This window comes from Gouania willdenowi, chromosome 1, assembly GCF_900634775.1.
Source record: "Gouania willdenowi chromosome 1, fGouWil2.1, whole genome shotgun sequence".
NCBI lineage: Eukaryota > Metazoa > Chordata > Actinopteri > Blenniiformes > Gobiesocidae > Gouania > Gouania willdenowi.
In genome coordinates this window covers 25,363,793-25,383,279 of record NC_041044.1, presented here as the reverse complement: position 1 = coordinate 25,383,279, position 19,487 = coordinate 25,363,793, and the positions used below count along the sequence as shown (strand labels likewise).

Below are 19,487 nucleotides of genomic sequence, written 5' to 3'. Positions count from 1 at the left end.
TTCTGGGTAAATTTGCTGACGCAAAATGCCACACATACACATTTATTAACAAACAGCTGCACAATATGTGTCAATTTTGTCTTTTTCTCCTCTAAGGGACAGCACGTGTGAGTGAATTTTGTAGTGTAGCTTGTTGAGGGGAAGGTCTGGGTTAGGACGCACTTGGAAAAGCGTGAAAAGCACCGTTAGTTGGATTTCTGAGAAGTACCAAAAGATGCCACTCCTAAAAAGAGTTTTTGATACAAAATAAGCTATGAAAAAAGTACATATATCGATGTAAGCAATATTGTAATTTTCTATATCTCCCAAACAGAAAACTTGAGGTAACACTTTAGTTTAGGGAACACCTATTAACCAATAATTAGTTGCTTATTCGCATGCAAAATAGTAACATATTGACTCTTAATTAGTCATTATTAAGTACGTTATTCTGCATGGCCTTATTACACAACCAGTAAGCCATTAACTAAGAGTTTTCCCTCCATAACCTCAGAATTATTATTAATAAGTAAGGAAGTTGTTGTATATGAATTATGATTTGAAAATGAAAATAGGGTTAGGGCTAACGCTAACCCTAACCCGAACCCTGTTTGGACTGCGAGACTGCCATTAAGTGTATAATAAGGCATTATTAAGAATAAGGCATTAATAAGTATACTTAATAAGGATTTAATAAGTACTGAATGATGACTAATTAAAAGCCAATGTGTTACTAATGCTAATAAGCAACTAAATAATGGTTAATAGGTGTTCCCTAAACTAAAGCGTTACCAAACTTGATATATCTTGAATCTCGATATATCTCCCAGCCCTAGTTCTCAGTCTACCTTGATTAGTTTGGTCTCTATACAACCGCTATCATTATTAGCAAAACAAGATAGTGATGTGTTACATGAAATCTTCAACATGTTACAGTAGTATGAAACTTTAAAAGCCTTTCAGACAAAACGATTGGCTAGAGTTTGCTTGCAGTGTCCATTATGCTGAAAGCAACACAGTGATGAAAACTTGGGATATGTTGTTAATGGTAGTTAAGTGGATTGATGGATGGATAAAACATGAAGAAATATATTGTAGTTTAAGTAAAAATTATACTTGAGTAGGACTGACAGCTTGGAAGGAAAAACTCCGATTCAGTGAAAAACACTGAAATATGAAAGCCCAGGAGATGTTTGTGTCCTGGCCATTCCTGTAAATACATACAGGAAAGGTTTTTAAAAGCTCAATCTGAAAAGGCTTTTACCCACTGTCTACACATGAATACACACCCTGAAAGGGCACCTGTGGGGCAGAGCAGAGGACAGAAGGTGACCTAGTAGCAGTATCTCCTGAGTCCAAGTCAATCGGGAGGCTAATATTTCTGCTGCCTGAGGACCTTGGGTGTATCTTTCTATCAATGCTTTAGCGAGCATATTTCATTTTTCATAGCCACCATCAGCATGGCGTTTCAGTCACAGCTCTCCTCTGAAGGACGGGTGGGGAGGGAGCTTCTCATTTGTGATCCCTTATCTTATGTTCTGATTGCTCCTTGGAGGTAAGTTCATTACACACAAAAAAACACCATGCAAGAATTATGTGCATTCTACTAGTTGGTTTTAAACACCAAGCCACTGTCTCTCTTCTTTTTTAATATTAAATACAGATTTCTGTTAAAGCACAGCGAGGGCGGTGTTATCTTTTAATATGATGGAAATCACCCACACAAATTCCATTCCGCCAAGTTAAAGCTGTTTGATTGTGTGATGATAGATTGAAGATATTTGCTTTTCTGCTCACAGGTGGAATAATGGTCCACAATTTTTAATGCTCCAACTCAATAGCAAACAGTTTTTTGATGATCAATCTAAAATCCATGCTAGTTCTGATCAGTTTCTCAACATGTGCGAGCCAGAACAAACCAGTCAATCAAGCAAATTTGATAGAAAGCAGAATATCTTGAAATAAAAGATATACCATGAGGTGGTCACCAGCCTGTGGTAGAGCTAACACACAGGTACATACAATCTCACAGATGGACATCATGGGAACCAGGGGAAAACCTTTAATCCAATGGGGAAAACATGCACAGAAGAAAGCCAAAGCTTTCGACAGGAATTGAACCAGTGTTGCCCCATATGTTCCACTGAGCCAAACATATTTTATGGAATTAAGTAAAGAGCTCGTCTTCAAAACCCACTGAAGCAAAAATAAAAATAAATACAAATAAAAAACAAGCACTGAGTGTTAAAAAGCCAGCAGCAGGATAGTAGGTAGGTGGGTGACAGTCGCTCCAGTGATATCTGTCATTGTGTCCTTGGGCAAGGCACTTCACCCACATTGCCTTGTATGAATGTAGTGTATGAGTGTTGGTGGTGGTCGGAGAGACCAATGGCGCACTATGGCAGCCTCGCGTCGGTCAGTCTGCCCCAGGGTAGCTGTAGCTACAATAGTAGCTTACCACCACTAAGTGTGGAGTGAAAGAATAATGCCTTCATTCTGTAAAGCGCTTTGAGTGTCTATGATAAAGTGCTATATAAAATCCAATGCATTATTATTATCATCCAGCTGCAGACCCGGAGCGAAAGCCCCTGATGGGACACAAGCCTCTGGCTACTCCTAAACCCAGCTCATGTTAGCTATTAGTGGGTGAACAATCCAACGCTTGCTGAAATATGCTTCACAAAGATAGTAGGAGCCAACGTATATTGTATGTATTTAGCCGATAAAACAACTCCCAATCATTTTAAAGCTATTTCTGTCTACCTGTGATACCTGTGTAGGAGTTGTCTTGACCAATCGTAGCCAAACCGAGTCAAAATACAGGAACTGCAAGCAGGACCTTTTCAACAGCATTGCTTTTGGTCATTTTCTGAACCTTGAGTAGAACCTTTACCTTGCTCTCAGAGACCGAAAACCACCGTCAAGTGCCAAATATTGTCATTGCCAGGTTATCACAGTTGTCTGTTTCATTGATCCTGATCACGGTATGATGATCATTCACACTGTAAAGGTTTGGAAGAAATGTATATCCCCATGAAGAATGATACAGTAGGTCCAAATGTATGGTACACCCATTTTTCAGAAAAATTGCATTGAAATGTGCAATTCGGTTCAGATCCAAATGAAATTCAGTGTAGTTATTGAGGAACCAACCTGACATAACTGAGTCAGATTTTGTAACGATCATTGAATAAAAAACCGAGATAAGGATCTTTAAATTTCCTCCAATGATGAGAGTTTTCAAACTGACCCAAAATCAGTGTATTGATTTGGATCCCCTCCAAAATTTTGTGGAATCTTCCATACAGACATAAGGTCTATCTTTGGTTAAAAAGTTTAAGGCCATACAAACAAAATATTACCTACTTGGTGGAAGTAATACAATTATTTATAATAATATATGACGCAACTTCACTCAGGTTAAAGATTGAAGGAATGTCCCTATTTATAAGTTTCTAAACAAGCAGCCTCATAATCACAGATTAATCTCAGAGCAACAAAAAAAACACCAAAAAAAAACAAAAATCCCCAAAGATTACATCAACTGTGAGGATAAGGGTTTATTAAAATGTTAATTGAGAAAAGACACTATTAAGACAGGAAATAAAGTAACAGCCTGTCCCAGTATAGTAATCCTACTAGAGCGGTAGCAGTTGAGACTAAACCATCCATGCTATCTGGACAGCTTTACTGTCTGAAACATCACTACTACATTTACCTTAAGTCATATAAATGAGAACATACCCAACATCAGGACAGCACATAAAATGTGTTGTTGTTTTTCATATCAAGCTCTTTGTGTTGTGTGTGTTTCTGCACACAGTGACACTCTTTGAAGAACACATCAAACAGAAAACCAGTCACTAAAGCTCCTCTTCTGCCTCACACTGCTTTCTTCCCAAAGAGGAATTTGTGGCATCTTGAAAATGTCACTTGTAGTTAAAATCTGGCTGCTGGTCGAGTGTGGGATGGCTGGACTAAGGGTTACACTCCTTTGATGTGATCTGTGATAGATTGAGAGTAGCAATGGGAGAAAGGTAAAATTTCCCATGAGAAGAATGCCAACAGCCCCGCGACCCTGATAAACGGGAATTAGCAGGTTTGAAGATAGATGGATGGATGGATGGAAGAATGCCAGCAGGATTTTCATTGGACACAAGAATATTATTGGCCTGGGATTGTTTGAATGACACTTAGTTACTCTACCTTTCAGAGAGCAGTACTTGCATGTGAAAGAATATGGGAGGCAGAAAATATAACTGACATTACTCTGTCACCCAGTACCACAGTAAAAAACTTAGGCGTTATCTTTGACACTGACTTATCCTTTAACTCTCATATTAAGGAAATCTCAAGGACAGCCTTCTTCCACCTTAGTAATATCTCTAAAATCAGGAATATCTTGGCCCAGAGCGATGCTGAAAAACTAATCAATGCATTTGTTACATCTAGGCTGGATTATTGTAACTCTTTACTATCAGGATATAAGTCTCCAGTTAATTCAGAATGCTGCAGATAGAATACTAACAGGTAGAAGCAGGAGAGAGGATATTTCTCCAGTATTGGCTTACCTTCATTGGCTTCCTGTAAAACCTAGAATAGAGTTTAATATCCTCCTGTTAGCATGCAAAGCTCTATATGATCAAGCTCCTGTATATCTTAGAGACCTGTTAGTGCCCTATCGTCCAGGCAGAACACTCCATTTGCTGGTCTACTGGAAGTTCCAAACGTGTCTAGAAAAAGAACAGGAGGCAGAGAGATCAGCTTCCAGGCTCCTCACCTTTAGAACCAGCTTCCAGTCTTAGTACAGGAAGCTGCTACTCTCTCCACCTTTAAGGCTAAACTCAAAACCTATACCTAAAGCGTATAATAACGTTAACCTAACCACTAGTAACAAAGCCCTAAACTTAAAAATAGGAACTAAAAACTACGATTATATAGTGGAATACCAACATTACATTCAAACACAATCCACCATCTACATATAGCTCTAATGGGCTGCAATGGGATGATGTCCAGTCAGACACAGTTGTGCCGGGCTGTAGCCAACCCCCCCACTTCTGACCCTCGTGGTATACCCATCACACTGCTCACACACCATTTACACTGATGTCCCCTCCATACTCATTCTCATTCCACTCACACATAGTCCAGCACCAGGAGTTTCCATGCAGGCAGACCTGCTAATAGCGTATCATGTTTTTCTGCAGTCTGTGCCTTCTCCCCGCCTTTCTCTCTCTTTCCTGTTTCAGGTGTCTTGAAGCTGGCTGGCAGTTCCTGATCTGTGGTTCACGGCTCAACTAATCTGTGACACTCTATCCAGTTCTGTTCCTCCTTCTGTCCACTAACCCCAACCAGTCAAAGAAGATGGCTGCCACCTCTGAGCCTGGTTCTGCTGGAGATTTCTTCCTGTTCAAAGGGAGTTGTTTCTTCTCTTTTTCTTACAAATGTTATATTGTGATAGTGCTTCGAGGTGACTTTTGTTGTAATCTGCACGATGTAAATAAAGTTAAATTGAATTGACTTAAACTTTGATGGCCACCTGTCATCAAGAAGAAAAAAATGAGGCATCAAAACTAAGCATGTGGACCATGTTGTACATGTACCATCTGGAATGCTTTGGTTTGTCTCATCAACAGCAAGAAGTAATGGATTACTTTGACAACTCATGTAACTACTACTGCACACATGTTTGTTTCTTTTTAATTAGGAAGGACACGTTTTGTACTTCTTTTCAGCTTCCTATTCAATCATTGATAAAAGACTTGGCTTATGTAAACATTCTTTGTTTGTGCTGTCATGTGGAAAATTAAAGTTTCCCTTCCCTTTGCAGGTTCTCCCTGTGCCTGCATGGGTTTTATCTGGATACTCCCACCATCCAAAAACATTTATGTCAGGTTTAAATGGAGACTTCAGACTGTCCGTAGAAGTGAATGGGAGTGCGAGTGGTTGTCTGCCTCTCTGTTTGTATTTGCCATGTGATGTACTGGCGCCCTGTCCCGGGTGTAGCCCACGCCTAGCACCATTTGAGAGCTGGTCATAGGGGACCCCCATGACCCTGAACAGGAACAAGTGGGTCAGGTAATGAATGAAGAATCAGCAAAGGATGTATACGGCATATAGTAATAGAAAATAGAAACAGAAAAATGCAACAATGTATTTATTAAATACTGATTAACTTACTAAATACTTGTCAATGAAAGCTTGAAATACTGACCTGATGATTTATTACGATAACACAATGGTCAAATATGATGTAGGCAAAAATATTGAGTTCTGACTTGGACTTGGCCATTTTTCATACATGACTCAGGCAAAAACCATTTGCTTAGGAAAAGGTCAACAAACTACTAGGGTGAGAAAAATGCTTAAGTCACTAGGTAATTGACTATGTCAGTAATAAAATATTCCTAAATCCCACCACGGACGTAGGCAAAAGTGACTATTGTGGGTCACATGCTTCAGGAAGTTCACAATCACTTGGCTTTACATAAAATTAGAAAATATATTGTTGTAAAATTTCTACTTGTATTGTTTGTCTTGCAATAAAATAAGTAATATATATATAAAATGAAAATGTAAAAATACAGGAGTGAAACATAAAATCTCAAAATAGCCAAAAAATGACACTGTTTTGTGGGTGACGATGATAATATATAATCTATGGTCAAACTAAAGAAATACACTACTTCACTGAACAGTAACAACAATGTTTTAATGGTGGTCATAAAAGGTCCTGTGGGGAATGTATCAGTGAACTGATTAACTGTATGTAAAATTGGCAAATGGTTTCCTTGGGGAGCAAAGGAATCAAAAATTCACAACTACTGGCAAAAAATTATCTTATCTCATTCAACTCAATGGTGGTTTAGAATTTCCATTGTTTTACATTAGTTTTGGTATATTGAACCTTAAGCCCATAATAATGAAATATGTTTGTGAAAACATTAAGTTTCTGACTAAAACTAAGTGTGCATGTAATATTCTTCAATGACTGACAATTACAACAGGCCGAGCAGATATACAGTATATTAAAAAAAAAATGCTTCAACCTCGTGCTGTCCCCCCACCTCCTCTCCATTGATCCTACCATTGACTGATATTTGCACAATGCTACAGCGTAAGTGAGCCAAATCTAATTGTGGGTTATCAAACTAACTATTGAAGTCCATGTTGATAAAGGGCTTGCTTGCCGTACCAGAGTCAGTGACCCAATTTCAAAGCCTATTTGGTAGACGTGGCTCAAGGGCCTTGAGAGTTTTCTCTCTTCATCTCCGTAGTCAACCCTCCTAAGGGAAGAGATTCTGAGAGCTGTCAACATTCACTAAATGCATAATTCTTTGGCATTGCTGTTGAAATGACAATCTTACACTGAGATTACGGTCTAAAATGTAAAACAGATTACTTTTTATGCTGCACTTCAAATCTTAAAGCCAGAGGGAATTCATAATTTAACTCCACATATTGTTTGTCTTCACACAATGTACCATGGAAAAATGTCCTTTTTGCAACATACTGAAAGACACGTTCTGACAACATGTGGCACAGTCAAAACCAGCAGAGATTACTCTAATCTAAACCTTTTACGATTTTATGCGCTGCTTTTTGAAAAAAAAAAAAAAATCTACTATAGAGTTGATAAATACAACAATAGTTATTTCTAACACTAATATGCAAAGGGACATGTTCTTCTCTATTGCTTTGTGTTAGTTGGCAAGGAATGCTGCTGACGGGAGCCAGAGAGGCGGGAAAAGAAACTCACCAGGTTTAGCGAGGTCTCGTTGGAGACAGGATTAAAATTACTAAACTGCCTTTTGGTTTACAGTCAAGCATTATGCAATGTGACATTGGTGAAGCTGTTCGACTGGTTACACTGCTTCTGGTGTAACAGAAACAGGTGTGTAATGAAATAGGTTTGGTTTTGGACCATCTGTGTGAACAGTGCAAATGCATATACATGATCCATAGAAGGTCAACATTACTGATTATTGGATTGATCGTTGACTATCAACATGGTTTTATCAGTTGAATTCAACCTTAAATCACATGCACATTAGATAAAAGGTCCAAAGCTGTAAAACCTTTGTTACTAATTTGTGTATATTAACACTTAGCAATCAATTACAAGTAATATACCTTTTTATGTGGGCATTGCCCTTTTGGAGATTTCATATCAGGACTACTCTTTGGGGCTGATTCACTAAAGGTTTAGGGGTGTTAAAACGTGTGCAAACGTCCCTCCATACGCTAATAAGGGGTACAAACCCCAGATAATCACGACTGTGTGTGTCATGCGCGTCACAATGCACCCATGATGAATATGTAAAGCAGGCAGATATCACAAGGGGTGCAAAAAAATGAGATGGGGAAACACAAAAAAAATTAGTGCAGTTGACGCAATGCAATTCATCAAATCTGGAACTGTTTGCGGTGACTGTTTTCTGCGCCAAAAATAGTACGACCCACAGGCAGGTGCAAACACACACACACACAGAGATCATCGCTGCAGTAAATGTTGACACAAAACACAGCGGAGATGAAAAAAGGCTCCAGTTAACTTTTCAAGTGCAAGAAAATAATAATAGGCACTGAATGAGAAAATGCTAAATAAAGTGGATGTGAGGGAGAAAAACAGCTGAACGCCTCAGGCAGCGTGTGTGAAGTCCGGTGTGTGTCCGCTGCGGTGCACAGAGCTCCATGGATGTTGCTCCAGATGCACAGCTCCAGGGAGCTCCTGTGTCTTTCTCTCCATGTTTTGACCGTCAAACTCTTGTGTCGCGTTGATGGCAAGGAGCGTCAGAGCACATATTAGTGCCGCAATGTTAGTGAAGTCCCCACAGCAGGTGAAGAAACAGCGCAACCAAAGGATTTAGGGACCACCTTTTAGTTCAGATCTTAGTGAATCTGCCCATTTGTGTTTCAAATCCCATAAAGGTTATGGTAAAATTGCACTTTTTTGTACTTAGTTGCACATCATTCAGTTCCTTACATTGAAAGATTACATAAGAAGACCAGGAAGGTTTTGGTGGATGGACTTCAATATTTCACCTACCAGAGAACAAATAAATCAGGTATTGAAAACCGTCACATTCGGATGCCACCATCAGATACTACAGATCTACACATGGCCTTCCAGCTGCACAAGGAAAACAATTAGTCTAGACTACAATCAGAACAATTCAATGCCTTTAACACCATACAACCAGTTAGAGTTACATGAATGGAGCACTTCCTTGAGTAATCACTATGTCACAGTTTGGCAAACATGTCAACCTCCAAATGATTTTTTATTGCATATACATAGAGCTTCTAATTTAAATCACTTCTTATTCCTACGAGTAAAGTTTACATAACCATGCCGTAACAGACTCAGTTGAGCAGTCTGTCATTTGGTTTGAGTATCCCTTTAGTGGAAATGAAAAGAAATATCAAATCAAGAATACAAATACGTAAACAAAAATAATACCTTATTAAAAAGTAAATACTGAAAAACACTGCACTTTTTAAGACAACTTAAAAACCAAATGTATCTATTTATGATAAATAAATTGTACAATAAGGCTGCAGAACGAAATCCCAGACATCAAGGCGACACCCCAAATTTGGATTCCGATTCACAGGTTGTGAACCTTTTAAATGCTCTACAGAGGGACACCCATTCGCTCGATTTATCTACTATTCTGGATAAAGAAAATCCAGATAAACCAATAAATCCATCTATCCATTCTGTAAGCTGCTTATCATGGGATACACTCTGGCCCTTTACAAGCCAGAGTGTATCTCAGTTTGCATTAAATAAGAAACAGGGTGTATAGTATGGTTACTGATGTATTGTAACAGAACAGTATCAGGATATTAAAGTGTATAATATGTGAAGTTATGAAAAATACTATTATTATCATTATATTTTTGATATACAGTATATGCAGTTGCACCCACGCAGACCGATATGAAGTCTATTTATCAATAATATGAATAATCTGTGTTGTCTCAGCATTTCATTACAAGCTATTGTTTACAGACAATATGTCACCAAGATTTAGTAACCTTTACTTCCTTTTTATTCTACCTGATGTTTTTCATTTGTGGATAAGCTGCATAAACACACAAACAGTACCTGATCTGAGGAACATCAAACACCAACATTAACATGCAGATTTTTTCAAATGAAAGTATTCACACATTTTCCATGCACTTTCATGAATAACTCACGATAATAATAAATAAAAAATGAGTCCAGAAAGATGCTTCAACATCAGAAATATGTCAAACAATGTGTCATGAAAGAACAGGTTGGACAGGGTTTGTACAGAGCTGTCCTATCACAAAGGTCACATGGCGTTAAGAGGCGTGTCTGTCAGTAATGTTAAGATAAACTGAACCAAAGTACATCAGTTCATCTTCAATGAACAGATTGTGTGTGTGTGTGTTTTTTTAAGTTATACTAAATATGGATTTTCATCAAGAAAAAAAGTCAATAATCTAAAAGCTATGGCGTGATCAACATACCTAATTGAGCTAAACCCCAACACAATAAAAGGAAGCACACTGATGTTACAGTGACATGATTAATTGGTCAATGAATTAGTCAACAGATGGAGACTGGCAGTTATTTAATAGTAAACAAGAATTAGTGGTGATGTGGTGAATCAAATTACCACAAAGCTTCTGATTCCTCATTAATAGAATTTGTTCCAGTGTGAGACAATGTTTTACCCATTTTGTGTTCTTTTATTTTAAACTTCTTTTTTTTTCCTACGAGGCACAAAAACAATAATGAAATGCTGAAAAGGGGAGTGGGGGTACATGTCAGGTGGGGAGAACTTAACTAAATATTTCTGTGAAATCATCAGAGACGTAATTAATACTAGATAATCTTGTCAGATCATCGTGACCTGCCTCATCTTCTCTCTTTTTCACTCCCTTTCTTTCTCGTGCTTGTTGATTTAGGGATATGGCACCCACAGTCCACTCCAAAACTAGGGTTCCAATCTAGAATAAAGCAGCAACGCCTCTTCATGGTTGAACCCTCCAAAAAATAAGCACGGAAATATATTTGCTGATTCTATTCCCTAAAAATTAAATGGCATTTCCTCCCTTTTACCATGCTCTTTATTTTCTATTGTTATATTCCTTATCTAAACAAAAAAAGGTGCCACAATAAACAAACTGATGGAGGAAATTGAAGAAAACTAAATAAAATAGGAGCATTGAATGTGTATAACTGTGCTCAAATACACTTTGCAATATGAAGAATTGGTGCAGGTAGAATGCATTATTAGTGGTGTAGTTTAAGTCTGCGCAATTAATCAAAATTTGTTTAGGATTTTATTACACTCATAACACTAACATAATAGAAAAAAAAACACTTATTTTTATTATGCATATGTTTTATTTGCTAAATAAAACAAACATCCACGATTTAGGACATCTACAAACAATAAAGCTTGGCACATAAGAGAAAAAACGATTATTAATACTAACTTGGAGTTGTTTAAGTCCCGCCCCTCTCAAAGCTAAAGCTAACCTGCAGGCCAACACAAGGAAAGTTGTTGCTCGTGGTTTTGAAACATGGCAGGAGAAACGCAGCAAAAACAAACAAAATGTCTTAAAAAGGAACACTTTGGGTTTGATGATAAAGACCTACAGTAGAGCAAAGACACATCACGAGCAACAAGTGTTTAGTTTTGTGCAAAAGTGAACATACTTGATTATAGTGTTTGAAGGATTTCATTTATGTTTAAAGAATATATTTTACATTGTTTTGTACAATAAAAAAAGTTTTTGGTTGATAAATAATTGTTTCAATAATCATGATTTCAATTATTACTAAAATCATTGTGATTATTATTTTTTCTGTAATCGATCAGCCCTAGTGAAGAAAATATGTTAGCATTTCAGCCTTAGAACAAAAGTGCTCTTGGTTTCACCACAGGTTTCCTCCTACTATCCTCTAACATGGGTGTTATTACACTTTAGGATTCTAATTTACATTCGGGTAAAGCTTCTATAAGAGCAAGCTGGATGAAAATAATGAGGATGTTTTCTTGCTATACTTCATCCATACTACAGAATGTTTTACCAGCACTGTAAGAGTACATTTCTATTGCAAACATATAATTACAAATGGGGACTGAGTTCGTCTTTGAACAAAATACGTATTACTATTGAGTCTATTTGCTCACACAGTAAAGTGGTGTATTATTCCAGAACTAAAAAGCAACAATAATTTATTTCACACTACATGCAGGAAGACACTACTTGAACATTTTGTTTAATCTCTCTCTCCATTAATCTGGTCAGAATAAAAACCAACAAAAAACAGACAGGCCCAAATGAACAAATATTCCCTTAAAGATACATTTGACCAGCTCTTGTTTCTGAAAACACATTAACCCTCCGACTCTGGTCATAAAGCTAACATCATCAACGCAACATTACGTGTCTGCCCTCCATCTCCCCTCAAGTCCTGGCATTTTCCAACTGTAAGGTGCCCAAATTAGCAAAAAATGGCATATAGACAGAAGCATTGGATCACTGTTAAAGAGAAAGCTTCATGTTTTACTTTTTATGGTGGAAGACTTGGCAAAACACATATTGACAGTACTAAGGCCAGGTATGGAAAAAGCAGTGATAAAAACCCTCAGCGTTGGACTCACCCCAACGTTGACTTTGGCTTTACTGTTGTTTGTTTTCGTGGCTGGAATTGCATCTTCATGAACTCTATCCAAAAGCCAGAGGAGGAACTCAAGTGCATCCTGCTGTGAGTTTCCACGAAACTGTGAGGCATATTTGGTCCACTATGCTCTGAGGAGAGGAGACACATTATAATTAGGTTAGTTGTTTTTTAAGTGAATGAACAGTGAGACTATACCACACCTACTAAGCTAATGATCACGAGATGTGGAGAAGAAATGGCTTATACAAAAAATATTGGGTTATAGGAGAGAAACATCATAATCACATGAATAAATGTCAAATATTTTTGAAAAACAAGCCTTTAGAAATAATATTCAACATCAAAGCATTCAATATGTTAATGAATGTGGCGTATTCTCTCATCTGGGACTCAAGCATTTTTTTTCTTCTCCTGCGCTTATATTCTTCGTGTGCGTAAATCAACCAAAAGCGCGTAGTCTGTGAATGAAGTCAGTCTGAAGCCAGGGAGGAGGACTGGGCCATGATGTCATTATTTTTGGGCTGTTGAGAAATCAAGGAACATGGAGTTTTAATGGAGCGATAAAGCACACTTTTATTTTTAAATGCCTTTGTTGATAAACAATGTAACAGGTGGATTTGATCAGATTACTGCAGTGTGAAGTTCAGGCACACTGTCTGAGCCACAGTTAAAATATCTCTTTTTCCCTCAAATTAACGCCAGATTAACGTTTTTTTTTTTACATTTCTGCATTCAGAAATGATCAGTGAGCATCATCCGCGCACGTTAGTCGTCATCATCATCATCTGTCAATAATGTTTCACTTGTTATTTACTGTTGTAGTGTGATCAAACTGTGGCTTTACGTTATACACAGTGTTAAAATAGTTGAGCATCATTGTATCGAGCTGCGAGCAGCTGCCGCCACATTCGGCACACAGCTGATCAGCTCCACAACGCTGCTCTAAGCCCAAATTCTTGTGCAATATAATATTTCACTGTATCGGGGTGCTGCACTTATTCAGGTTCAGATGAGCGTAAAAAACTTAAGCTGATGGGGGAATACCCGCAAGGCCAGATGTGAATAGGAACGCCCACATTTCGGGACCGCACCATCCAGAGTGCGTTACTGGGATGGACCGCTGTGACTGACTAAAGCCTGATATATGGTTCAATGTCTGGAACTACGCCGGGGGCATGCCATCGACGTGACGCGGAGGTTGGCCCACTGTACTTCTGCGTAGAGGGAATGCCTCGCTATGCAACTGGCCGCCCTGCCGCTAGGGGGCTATGGCTGTGTGTTGTTACAAACTAGCATTAAGAAGCCATTGTTTATTTTACGTACAGGGGGGAGAATAGCGCGCTGCGCAGCTTTATTGACTTACGCGCATGGGAGAATAGACCCCAATGAGACCTGGAGATAGGAACCAGCAGACCCCCACGAGGGTAAGGCAAGGCAAATTTATTTGTATAGCGCATTTCAAACACAAGGCAACTCAATGTGCTTTACATGATAAAACACTCAATTGTTTAAAATCAATAAGAACATTTAAAATCATCAGTAAAATCAATTCAAATCATCAACAAACACATTACATCAGCAACATGACCAAAAATCTCCTTCTCAATCATTTGCAGCAAAGAAAAAAAGTGCCTTTAACTTTGATTTATAAATGTTCACAAGTGATGCTGACTTCAGCTCTGCTGGTAGTTTGTTCCACTTCTTTGCAGCATAACAACTAAACACAGCATCACCATGTTTACTGTGAGCTACCCTGAATAAAGGAGCAAGTGGGTCAGAAAATGCATGTAAAGGTTTGTAACTATCATATATCAAAAATATAGCCATTTTCATTTTCCACAAGAATTCCCTAATTCAGTCTGTTTTAGGCAATAACAGGAAATCAGAGGCCTTAAATAAACTAACTTTACATGCAGCTTGGGTTTGTATGTAAGCTTCATAAACCTATAAACAATGGTTCAAGGGTTACTTTCGGGTGGGTGGGGGTGGGTTATTTCTACCTTTAAAAGAGAGTATACAAAAAATACCACCAATGTGAGAAAAAAAACAAATGTAAAAACTGCTCTAGGTGCAGTTTTCTGTTTTTTTTTTGGACGAAAGGATATTGTTGTTGTTTTTTGAAACGACTATATGTAAAAATGCATGTAAACAATAACTATACCGGAATGGATAATTACATTAAAAAGATAGGAAGCAGTCATGTGTTAACACTGCACTATGCTACCTCTCTGTGATCTGTCTCACTGCTACACAATGATCCAATTCAACAAAAACTTCTCCAAAACAAAGAAGAAAAGAAGAAACAACCTCCACTGACTTACACTCATTTGATTCATCCAATACAAAGTATTACTACTCACAAAGGATTATGTATGCTCTCCCCTTTGTATATTTCTGACCTCTTACTCTTTCCATACCTACCCACACTTCCCAGTCCTCGATTCCCCTCACTGCCCTCACAACACTGAGATACTTTGGAATTCACTCCCCTCTGACCTCTGCAACTCTGACTCCCTCTTTCACTTAAAAACTCCTCTGTTTAGGCTTTCTTCCTCACTGGGTTTAACAAAACCTGCACAGAAGTATTTTTAAAGATGAGAAGTTGTCCATTTACAAACTTGTAAAAACAATTGAAGTCCCTTTAAAGCCCTAATTTAACCAAACCTAAACATGACCTTATTATAAAACCTAGGATTTGCAACAACTTTCTCAAATTATTGTGTTGTGACTGAACAAAGCTAGCAATCAAAAACAAGAGAACAGATGCAATATAAATAAGGGTTTTTGAAAGGTTTACAGCTTAAAAACAGCACTTGGTGGTTCTCTCGTTTATACTCTGAGTGCAACTAGGACACCTCTATCAAAAACTCTATATTACTATTAAACAAGTGCCTGCCTTGGACCACTCAAGTAAGGCATGACTCAGTGAACAGTGTAACAGCTTCCGAAACCTAGTTGTTCATTCTTGGTATATAAGTCATGAGGGGATAATAAAATTGGTGTAAAATGGCTTCATATCGTGTTCCGACATGTGCTTCTCACGGACAAACTCCTTTTATTTCATTATTGTCTGCTGCCACTGGGGTGTAGGTGTAATGAAATACAGCTGAACTTTCCAGAGGCACAAGATTGCTCCATTACTGTTAATATTGGATATTTCATATTACTTTGTTATTGTTAATTATTCAAGTGTTGTTATTTTTATTTTATTGCCATAGATGCTGATAAAGACTATATATTTGCTATCAGAGGTACTAGTCTTTTTTTTTTTTTTTTTTAAATGTGTCAAGAAAAAAAGTGCAAATGCTCAATAAAATTCAGAGCATTTTTAAAAACTTGAAAATGTTAACCATAAAACTAAGGGACTTGAAAAAAACTCACACTATGCATGTTAGCTCTTGCAACTACCCCAACCGTTGACTAGCACGAGCTTCTCCTCCATGTTAGCACGTTGACTAGCACTAGCTTCTCCTCCATGTTAGCACGTTGACTAGCACTAGCTTCTCCTCCATGTTAGCACGTTGACTAGCACTAGCTTCTCCTCCATGTTAGCACGTTGACTAGCACTAGCTTCTCCTCCATGTTAGCACGTGACTAGCACTAGCTCTCCTCCATGTTAGCACGTTGACTAGCACTAGCTTCTCCTCCATGTTAGCAAGTTGACTAGCACTCTAGCTTCTCCTCCATGTTAGCACGTTGACTAGCACTAGCTTCTCCTCCATGTTAGCCACGTTGACTAGCACTAGCTTCTCCTCCATGGTTAGCACGTTGGACTAGCACTAGCTTCTTTCCAGCTTCGTGGTTGTTGGTTTGTGTCTTTTTAGGTCAAGGTGTCATCTTGAAGATCTTAAAAGTAACAAACTCATTTTTAAAATGTAAGGAGTAGAAAGTACATATATTTGTTTTAAAAAGTAAAGAGTAAAAGTAAAAAGTCACCAAAAAATGAATACTCAAGTAAAGTACACATACCAGAAAAAACTACTTACTGTAGGTACAGTACCAAAGTATTTGTACTTCATTATTTGTCACCTCTGTTTGCTATTAGAAATATAAATTTAAAAATGACGGTGATGAAATCTTTCAATAAAAACTGCCTTCGACTCTCCTACATGACAGAAATTCTGAACGAAGCCCCATCTGCTCTGCTGAGAAAAGCTGCAGTCACACCAAAATCAAAAGCCCACAGTGCATTTGTGTGCAGCCCAGCACGGAGACCAGGTGGCGTATGTTCACACTGCTTCATATGTGTGCAACTTCTCCACAGCACTTGGGGAGAGAAGGGGAGCAGTCCTTGAAGAAGACAGAGACAAAAACAAGGACAAACAACCTGTCAGTCTTGCTGTCCCGCATCACTGTCACACCTGCACTCCCAAAACAAAACAAGAATGCATTAAAAAAAAAAATAAAAAAATAAACACCAAGGAGCCTCAAAAAGCCTTCATCCCTGATAGCTAAGGCACTGTGGGAAAAAGAAGCTTCAATCTGCAATATTTACAAAAGTCAGCTGTATTTTTAATTCACAGACAGTAGTGTGTGAAGGGGTCAAAAATGAGTTACGATATTCGGGTCTTTGGAGCTGGAGAAAATTTGTAGCCAACAGTAAATATTAACTGCTTTCATCTGCTTTCATTGACACTACCTATAATGGTGTAATTGTGGTTACGTAAAAAATTCAGACCATAATCTATGTCAAATCAATAAGGCTGCTCTAATACATTTAAAAATACTTCACAATTTTTTTACTGTCGTGTAAAATTAAAACGTAAAAAGATTGCGGATTTTCTTCGTTTTTCCAGTTGCCTAAATTGTGCTTATTGTGTCATCAGCAGAAGCTGCTCAGCACAACTGTCCAAAGCGAATGTATGGGCAACTTCAACATTAAATTCATTTTTACTGACTCCTTGGTTATTTTATTTATTTATAGGTCTGTTTATTGATATCCAATACCTTATCAATTTATGTCACCTTACACAGTTCAAAAACCAACTGGGTAGAATTTATACCACGTTACCTAGAATGAGTGCAGGTGGGATCAATCAGATTTCTGAATAAGTTTGGACAATGTGTACAGTACCTACCATGCTGTCTGGAGGAATTACTCAGTCTTTGCGATATGCTACCAGTGCTGGCCTCAGACACCAAATGGTTGGAAAAGTTGTTTTATAACCAGAAAACCTTAAAAAAAAAGTTTTTCCTGTCAAAATTAGGGCTGGCACAATGAATCATATTTTAACGTGATCATGATTTTGGCATCATCATTACTGCATCATAATAAATGACTTCCTTGTAAATTTCAGTGAAGAATAGAACCTCTTGGACACAACCATCCAAAGCATTCTGTGACACATAGTAATTGAGTCTAATTCATTGCTGTTTGTTTGATCAAGATCAATATATGTGATTGACAATATTCTAAACTTGTGCACGCATGGTGCTGGATGAAATCTGTGCATTTCTCCACCAGCTATAACTCTCTCTGGCTGGGCCCATGACGCAGCATTGAAGCTACTTTTGAGCACTGGTCGTCTGCTGCCTGACTACAATCAAGTATATCCAAATAGAAAGGCTGAGTGGCACCAAAAGCTAATGTTTCACAAACTAGGGCAGGAATCACAACACGGTGCCCGCGGGCAACCAGGTTAGCCCGCATGGACCATGTGAGGGGCCCTCAGGAACTCTAGTCACCAATGAGCTCCATTCTAAAATCTGATTTACTTTCCAGGATTCAAACTAACAAGCATGTATTTAGTACATACTAGAGTTAAAAATGGTTGATAAAGTTATTAGCATTAAATAACTATCTTTAAATGTTATTTACATTGCAAAATGGATCTGCCCTCTATATATATATATATATAAACAATTGCATAAATTAGGAGAAATAAAGTGTTACCACTTGAACCCTCAACATTTCTCAAAGTTACTGCGAGCCATCTTTATTATCTTAGCCTCCAATGAAAGTGAAACTGTGAAAACGTAGTAGTTAAGAAGTACTTTTCTAACTGTAGCCCTGAGGCTTTACCAATCACCGATCACCAATCAGTGACTTAAAAAAAAAAAAAAAAGATCTCTGATCCGATCATGTGAATTCAGTTTGGTTTGGACCTTAGAAGCCTTTTCACACTGTCAGAAATCTCACTCTTGTTCGGTTCTTGCAGGTGAGTTCAATGGTCAAGAGGGATAAACCCGCCTTGCCTGACAACAAGTCTGACAGAGATTTAGATATTTTTTCCCGTTGGAGCATTGATTCCTTGAACATATTTTTGTGGAAACATGGTATCGGTCTCCAAGATAGAAATGCTGAATTAGCTACTTAAGCTAATCCTGCGCATGAGCTGAAAATTCAGGTTTTTCCTGACTTTTTAAACAGTGACCAATCAGCTGATTAGTGTGGTTTCACTTATCGGCCTGTTTAGTGTGCATCTCGTGCACTTCCTTCAAATTTGTAAATTTAACTAAATTAATAGCTTAATAAAAAATAATCATGCGCCTGGTTAGTGAATGGTGTACCTTGTAAATTTACCTTTTCAAAGTCAAAACTCATACTGTCCTTTACACACTCGGAAAGCTTTGCTTGTCCCATCAATAATAACAATACATTTTAGTCGCTCGACCAATGTGCAGAGTGAGGGAGCGCATGTGAACGGAGTTGATCGATTATAAGTTGTACGCTATTTTTAGTGATTGGCAAAATAAACGTTGCAGCTGTTAAATTAAACCGGAGTCCCATGTCATACTCAATGACTGCTCTGAAGCAACTACAAGAGAGCTGGCGATAAAGCTGTGGAGGCAGACTGGAACTAGGTGAAGCCTTCATTAGCATTAGCAT

At 38.0% G+C, this 19,487-nt stretch overlaps 1 protein-coding gene across 1 annotated transcript in view; it reads right to left on the bottom strand.

Annotated features, from left to right (window-relative positions):
• Positions 1-19,487, bottom strand: part of usp43a (ubiquitin specific peptidase 43a) — an 87,365-nt gene that overhangs the window by 64,156 nt on the left and 3,722 nt on the right. Inside the window, exons 2-3 of the mRNA XM_028452057.1 lie at positions 18,065-18,070; positions 12,639-12,779 (exon numbers count right to left, since the gene is read on the bottom strand). Coding sequence (XP_028307858.1) covers positions 12,639-12,779; positions 18,065-18,070 — 147 coding nt within the window. The remainder of the gene's footprint in view (positions 1-12,638; positions 12,780-18,064; positions 18,071-19,487) is intronic.